The sequence below is a fragment of the Pristiophorus japonicus genome, chromosome 6, assembly GCF_044704955.1.
Source record: "Pristiophorus japonicus isolate sPriJap1 chromosome 6, sPriJap1.hap1, whole genome shotgun sequence".
In the NCBI taxonomy this organism is placed as follows: Eukaryota; Metazoa; Chordata; class Chondrichthyes; family Pristiophoridae; genus Pristiophorus; species Pristiophorus japonicus.
This window is the reverse complement of record NC_091982.1, coordinates 113,513,657-113,521,839: the sequence shown is the minus strand read 5'-3', so window position 1 is coordinate 113,521,839 and position 8,183 is coordinate 113,513,657. Positions and strand designations below refer to the sequence as shown.

General features: G+C 39.3%; 1 protein-coding gene across 1 annotated transcript in view; it reads right to left on the bottom strand.

The window, feature by feature from the left end:
• Positions 1–1,737: 1,737 nt before the first annotated feature.
• The window catches only part of taf9 (TAF9 RNA polymerase II, TATA box binding protein (TBP)-associated factor), a 15,957-nt gene continuing 9,511 nt past the window's right edge, over positions 1,738–8,183 (bottom strand). The window contains exons 2-7 of the mRNA XM_070882140.1: positions 7,641–7,722; positions 6,729–6,865; positions 6,501–6,635; positions 6,315–6,399; positions 5,496–5,609; positions 1,738–3,829 (exon numbers count right to left, since the gene is read on the bottom strand). Coding sequence (XP_070738241.1) covers positions 3,657–3,829; positions 5,496–5,609; positions 6,315–6,399; positions 6,501–6,635; positions 6,729–6,865; positions 7,641–7,722 — 726 coding nt within the window. The 3' untranslated portion in view covers positions 1,738–3,656. The remainder of the gene's footprint in view (positions 3,830–5,495; positions 5,610–6,314; positions 6,400–6,500; positions 6,636–6,728; positions 6,866–7,640; positions 7,723–8,183) is intronic.

Here is an 8,183-nt window from a genome sequence, read left to right as displayed (position 1 = left end):
CTGTATTTCTTGAAGCAAGAGCTGGAGCTGTTTTTGACTGGGCTGGAGATCACCTTGTACTAGAGGTAGGTATCCTGTTACGTAAATCAGGATCAATGTGATCTCCTAGAGTAGTTTTGATTGTCGAAGGAGGTCAGAGTAATTTTCCATTTTTTTGTCCCCCTAATTGGCCAGGGCTTTTAAAAGAAATTGCCTGTCCCAGGTTACATGACTCCATAACTGCTGAATGGACTGTTATGTCTTTTCTTGTCATTATATATGTAATCCTGATTCTTTGTAGTTGGCTAATGTTTACAAAAGGGTCCTGGTGGTGGTATTCTCAACTATTGTAATGACATTTGTTTTTTAAAAATTTAAATAAACAATCTAGTGTATTCTAGAGTTTGGTCAACATATGGTGGCATTCATCAGTTATATTGGGAAAGCTTGTTTGGCATCTCATCATACACAAATGTTTGAATTTGTTCACTTTAAAGCTCACAATTTTAATTGGGCTACATGGTGGATGGTCAACCAAATACAGTTTTTAGACTGAACCCTTTACTTGGAGGATATTATTGGCATGACAGTGTCCTGCAAGATAAAAACCATGTTTATATACATAAGAGGTCACAGTACATAATCATCAACTAATCCCGTCACTAATCATATCCAGTTACAAAGCTTTTCTTGTAAAGTTTAAACATGAGAAATCAATGGCCAATTAGTTGCAGTGGCAATTTAGAAGCCATTTAAGGAATTGAATCTAGGAATATGGTCAAAACTACTGGGTCTCAAAGTCTTGTATTTATTCTCAATGTTTATCAAATCAAAATATTATATAAACTGTGCCCTTCTCATCTCCAAATATCCTTCCTTGTACTTCCACTAAATGCCTCTGTTAACATGGGGGGGGGGGGGACACGGGGGAAGAAAGAGGACAACTCAACTTAGTTGAACACCCATTCCCTCATTTTACACTGATGTGCAGATCCCATAAGGACACCGGCTGCATCGAAAAAACCTAACTAAGCTGCAATTAGAAATTTTAAACAGGAATTCCCTCAAATTGGATCATTTCAGAATTTTTAGAATTTGGACATACTCAGACCAGTTCATATTCAGGGTGACCGGGCGTGTTTTTATAAAAGACACACCTGGTGCTGTCTTTGTAACCATCTATGATTAAACAGCAGCAAATGCATTCCACACCTCCCCAATTAGTACAGTACAGGTCAGAAGAACCCATGTTAAAACTCCAATTCTCTAAATTCAAGTTCTTTTTAATGTTCTGATCAAGCTGTACACATTGTGTGCCATGTCCGGTTTTGGTCGCCAAGAAAACAAGGGAGACATTCTAAACCTAGAGGTGCTGCACACATGATCAAGAATCAGAGGCCTGCATTAGCAATAAAAAAACTGGAACATTTTGGGCTTTTCATCCTTGCAAGGAATGGAATGGACAGGAGCATATGATACTAAACCATATAGAAAAGGTAAATCCAGAACACTACGTCAAGCTAAACCAGGCTAGTAGAACAAGGACACACAATTCAAACAGGAAAACAGCAAAATTTAAGGCCTGATACAGAAATTCTTCACACCAAGAGTGAATGCATTTCCAGAATACAGCTCAAAATCCTGAAATCCTTTCAGAAACTGGGCACTATGATGGAGGACTGTAGGTTTGCTCAAAATAGATGGGTCAAATCGCCTTCCTCATTTATATATATTTTATGCACATAATCGAGACTCACATTTCAATGCAAAAAAAACTTTATATTTATATAGCGCTTTTCACAACCAGAGGACTTCCCAAAATACTTTTTATAGTCACTGTGCACAGCAAGGTCCCACTAACAGCAATGTGATAATGGTCAGATAATGCTTAATGATGTTGGTCAAGGGATAAATATTGGCTAGGAGACTGAGGAGAACTTCCCTGCTCTTCTTCGAAATAGTGCCATGGGATCTTTTACGTCCACCTGAGAAAGAATATGAGGCCTTGGTTTAACATCTCATCCAAAAGATGGCACTTCCGACAGCACAAACCTCCTTCAGCACTGCACTGGAGTGTCATCCTAGATTATGTGCTAAAGTCCCTGGAGTGGGACTTGAACCCACGATGTCCTGAGGCAAGAATGCTACCAATTGAGCCACGGCTCACAATCACAACAAAAGACAAGGGAATGCTGCAATGTCAGAGGCAATGGCTTTCTGATGTGATACGAAATGGAAATCACATCAGCTAGGGCAGGTAAGCAATAGGGAGTTCTCCTGGTAGCCTAATCCCCATTCCTCCCTCAACCGTAAACCACCAAAAACCAGATTAACTGGTTAATCATCTCAACGCTGAAGCAAAATTGCATGGCACTGTTATCTACATTCCAAAAATAAGTTACGAGAAACACTTTTGATATGTTTTGAAAATGCGATTTTTCTGAAGTTTTGGTTATGGCACCTTGTTTGGGGCACAGGATACAATGCTGTGCTCTGCACCTGGCCACACTTTGGTGCCCAAAGAAAAATAAATTACTCCATTCTTTTAGCATCCTTCAGCTTGATGAACAGTGGAATGGTAGAGGGGGAGTGTGGAATCATTTTTTGAAATGTATCGGTTAACACCAAACTATCCATATACGACATATATTTCAAAGTATTTTCCTAACTTAGATACATTAACTTAACAAAAATATGTTGTACCTTAAATTCTGGAACAATTTTAACCATGAGGGTTAAATAATGTGAAAACAAAAGAAATGCAGTACAGAACTGTTATCCATGAAACGGACGGTTCATGCTTACAATACATTTCTATTAGTTTGAAGATCTCAAGATTCTTTTTTAGAATATACACCATTGAAAAACACAAACTGCAATCTACTCTTTAATAGCTGTCCAAAAATAATTCTGTTATAGGAAACTAGCCTCCATTAAATAACAAAACCCTGCATCAGATTCAGACTGCAAGGAAATTTGCTTTTCCAATTATGTACAGATGTCAAACCAAATGGCAGTTTCAACTAAATCTGATTTGATATACAAAGATTTATTAAAATACAACAGGAACATTTTGAATAATTCTATAAAAACAGCACAAAAATGTAAACATACATTACATAATAACAAACACAAAAGTGAGTTTGACACACGTAACAGTGGCAACCTCTAAGTTTTCAGGAGAGATAAAAGCAGTAAGCAACTATTCACACCAATCAAATGATGCAATAAACAATGCAAAAACAAAATATGCAGAAATCAACACCCAAAAATAACACTCGGAAAATGCGATAAATTCTTTTCAACATGTGAAGAATTAAGGATAGAAAACCGATCTTCGAGAAAAGCAATTTAGTAGTAAGGTCGTGGCAAGTACGATCCCAAGATTTAAGCTGATGACTGTTTACAGCGGTAGGATGGCACATTTACTTAATCTGAACAAGAAGCAGTATCCACGCCATGTTCTTAACTCTGTAGTGGCCATATAAACTGCAAGCACCGTTACACATTAGCTTCACATTACTGGATGTACAGTTCAGCCTGTCCAAACTGGATGACCTGCAAGCAATCCCAAGCTGATATTAGCAGATGTTCAGTGTGTGTGTCTGGGAGTCTCAATATGTTGGATTTATTCTGAAAAGAAGAATGACTTTGCAAAACGATGGTCAGGTCCACTTTTAGGATGCATCGTAGTCATCGTCATCTTCGTGTTTCCGTTTCAATGGGTTTACCTCACTGGTGATACCCGGGGTTGAGACCATGTTCGTTGTGATAAGGATATTTTTTGTGCCAATCAGAGATGGATTGATCAACACATTTTGGACTGAAGTTGTTGAGGAGATGCCTGTAGCTGCAAGAAAAAAAAAAGTGTAATATATTTAAAAATTCTGTCCAAAAGCACATCTAGAGCAAGCAAATGCAAGTAAAGCTAAAAACACAAATCAATTTGATTCTACAGTAAGTATAAGTTAAATTTAAAAAAAAGACAAAACTTTTATTGACCTAAGTAGAAATCTAGCTCTATTAAAGCTGATCATTTCCATTTTAAATTGTAGCTTTTTGGATATTGCAGTTTTATTGCAGCCTGTGAAAATATCCTTTACTTTAAAAAATATATTTTTTTTGTGTGTTATATTAAATACTAAATACTAATATTAATTCCAGCATTAAATACTGGAATAGATTCTCTGTTAACCCAACTGCTCAGTAATCTAAATAGTTTGATCACAAAGGATAGGTAATGTATAGTGCTAGGAAATATCAGGCTAAATTACTTTTAAAGGAAAAACCCAAAGCTGCATTCAATGGGTAGACAATTTTGTAAATATGTAGTTCTCATCATTTAATTGACAGTAAACCAATTTTTGAAGTGAAAGATTTCCAATTATCCTTAAATCCTCGGTCACTTATCTTTTTCTTCCCCCACAGCTCCACCAATGGCTGCTCGAGATTAACTGTCACAAGATCAGATACTGATTAAAATATCCAAAAATGAGAAGCACAAGAGAAGTCATCCATCATCATGCAACAGTAGAAGGCAAATACATTGCGCCTGTACTACGAAAACGTATGGTTTTAACCCTGCACATTAGTTTGCGGTCATTCAGTGAAAGATCATCTAATTGTTGATTTAATTCATTATTCACTCAGGATGCGGGAGTCACTGGCAAAGCTGCATTTATTGCCCATCCCTTGTTGTCCGGAGAATATGTGGAGTCAACCATGTAGTTTGGGATTAGTCATATCTAGGCCAGACTGGAGAGGGTGACAGGTTCCCTTCCCTGACGGACATTAGTGAACCAGTTAGCATTTTACAACAATCTGGAAGCTTTCATCGTTATTTTACCTGGCATTAGCCTACAAATCATCAGACTGTTAGTGAATTCAATTTCCCATGGTGGGATTTGAACTGACAACCTCTGGATTGCTAAGGCAGTGCCATAACCACTAGGCTACATCAACCATTCTAAAATATATTTATTGGTGCCACAAAATACTTAAAATGCAGTAAAAGTGGTTTGGCCACTCTCAACTCTGAACCAAAAGATTTTGGGTCCAACCCCCATTCCAACCCATCGTAGCTACCACTTCAGTGCAGTACTGAGGGAATGCGGCAACAGCAGATGTGCCATCCTCTAGACAAGATGTTAAACCAAAGTCTGCCTATTCAGATACACTGTTAGAAGAGTTCTCCAGGAGTTTTGGCCTATCCTTCTCAATCAACACTACCAAAATGGACTAACTCGCCACATCTTATTTGCTGCTCATAGACCTTATTTGTGCAAACTGGCTACACTTCAAAACATAAAATAATTGACTGTTTGGGACATCTTGATGTGAATGACAGTTTGTAAATATACGCTCTTTCTTTCCAACATTATGGTGGGGAGAGAGCTGTGAGGTTCTCTTCCCCCTCCCCCCAAAGATAAATGATAGGAGCATGAAATTGACCTTTAATATAGCAGCAAGCTATAAATGAATGCACTGTTCCATAAATCACAAGTTTGTAATTTTACCTGGTTTGACAGTGGTTTGTGAGGAAGGGATTTGTACTGTAAATCTCTGACCAGCCAATGACACAGGTGTTCCGACTTTTGCAGTGACAGCCACTGTTTGTGATGAAGGTGTACCTGCAAATGCAAATTGCAGCTCTTCAACTAATTCCAAATACACAGAACTTCAGTCAATACTCTGTACATATTACACTACAACCACCACAGGATTTAATACACTGCAAGAGGCCACGGACTCTCAAATTATGAGCGAAATCTGTAATAAATAGATGTTTTCTATATTTGTGCAGTACTCGGGTAACGGGATACCTTGTTTTTTCCACCTATTTGTAATATGCTGCAGCTCTGACGCAAGAGTATTCAAACAATTTTGGTATTTATAAATGCAGCTAAGGCTAAAGCACAGAGACAGTGAATGAGCAGATAAAGCCAAGTCTGCCACTAATTCCACCGGGAAATTAATGGCTATTCATAAAAATCAAAATATAAAACAGATAGCCATGTGTATGTTACACGTTACAGGGGTTTCTTTTCATAAAGCTTGGTTAAATGGGTCAGATTATCCAGACAGCAACCAATCTCAAGGGACACCACATTAGACAGTCATGTATAAAAGGGACAATAGGGGTCGAACCTACAACACGGAGTGACACTGTACAATGCTACTACAATCGCTGGGGGTGGTGGAGAGGAGGGAGGGTGGAATTCCCTCAGATTAGGTTAAGTTTAAAATATGACAATCATTCTGGCTTGGATAAGACTATTGCAGAATTATTAACAGCTATAATTCAGCCTTTGTACAAATACTAGATTGCAACGTACCCAGTGTTGGTGTGCTGGGACGACTGGTAATACATGTTCCAACACTTAATCTTGGTACAGTTATTCTTCCTGTGGATGATGTCACCTTTAAAGTTGGGGAATACAGAAGAATTTTCAACATCCAAACATGGTCGCTATGCAAAGTTGTATCAACATCAAGTCCGATGATACCATCATGACACATACCTTCTTGTGTAGTGACTTCAATTTGTAGTTTGGAGCAGTTAGACAGTATCTGTCTGGTGGCAGTCTGGGCCCAGCATATGGCTTTATCAACGGTAGTGGGTTCTGATTCTTCTGGCGAGCAATCTCCAGCAGAAACTAGGGCAAGGTTATGAAAATGTCAAACTTTTAAATTAATTTAGTGCTGCTCATCATGAATTTAAAAAAATATTTTCATTGAGCAATACTTACATCTCTGGGAGGCGGGGATGTAAACGAATGATCCATTCGACACTGAATAGCCAGCCTTACATCATCTGCATCAACACTTGCCTTTTTTGCATGACTAGAATATATTTTAGCATCCTCCAGTATTGTGGTAACATATCCTGAAAGATAAAAGGATAATCGTGACTACTTGCCAAGAATACTGTTGCAAAAGCTCCCATCTTACATCATCAGGGTAATTTTAACCCCCCTGGGCGGATGGGGAAAAGGCAGAAGGGGGGGGGGGGGTTTAAAAAATAAAATAATGGGAAACCTGACCACTTCCTGTTTTAATGGAGGGGGGGGGGGGGGGGGGAAGAGAAGAGAGAGACAGTTGACGAATGAGTTCTCAGGGGACGTGTTGGTCACTAAAACCTTAAGGAATCTGCATGCCTCCATTTTAACTCAAGGTAGGGCGGGAATCCCGACAGTTGGAAGGAAGTGAGAGAGGAAGGCTCTGTGAGGCAAGTGCCTTTATTGCACAGCTTGTGGGCCAGGAGCATTCCCCACTGCCAATCAAGCTTACCGTTTGAGCACCTCGCACAATGGGAGCCCTCTGATCAGCATACGCCCCTTCCCAGCGCAATATCCGACTCCCCCACCACAAAGTTCCATTTAGCTCCCTGTAATGTTCGACTTTCCCCTGTCCCTTTTCCTTTTCCCTCCCCCACCCCCACACACACACACTTGTGATGTTGAATTTGCCCGACACCCACTCCCTGGCTGCTTTCCAGCCCGACACACAGCCAGCCTGTCAATCTAGCTGGCTGTCAGGCAGTAAATCGGTTGAAAAAATTTCAGTTCAGCATGAGTTACTTCCAGGTTTCCCATCCAAAAACCCTCTCCCTGCTCGTTTCCCGGTTCTGAGTTATTATCAGGTCCTATGCCTTTACTTACGGTAAGTGAACTCCAACATTTGATTAATAACTCTTGGTTCATATTCTGTGATGCCCATATCCTTTAAAATCTGGGCCATAACCTACAGAAAAATGAAACAGAAACACATAAGTGCTTAACCTAGATTATAATTATTTACAAACAATGAATGGAACACTTCTGGTCTCCTGAAAATGCATCAAAAGGTGTAGGTCGATAAATGGTTTCGATGTATTAGCATGGTGAAATCATTGCATTGAGCACATAGCCATGTTTGCTGAAGATACAAAGATGGGAGGAAAAGCAATGTGTGAGGAGGACACAAAAAATCTGCAAAAGGACATAGACAGGCTAAGTGAGTGGGCAAAAATTTGGCAGATTGAGTATAATGTTGGAGGTCATGCACTTTGGCAGAAAGAAAAATCAAAGGGCAAGTTATTATTTAAATGGAGAAAGATTGCAAAGTACCGCGGTACGGCAGGACCTGGGGACTTGTGCATGAAACACAAAAGGATAGTATGCAGGTACAGCAAGACCTTGATCAGGAAGCCCAATGGAATCCTT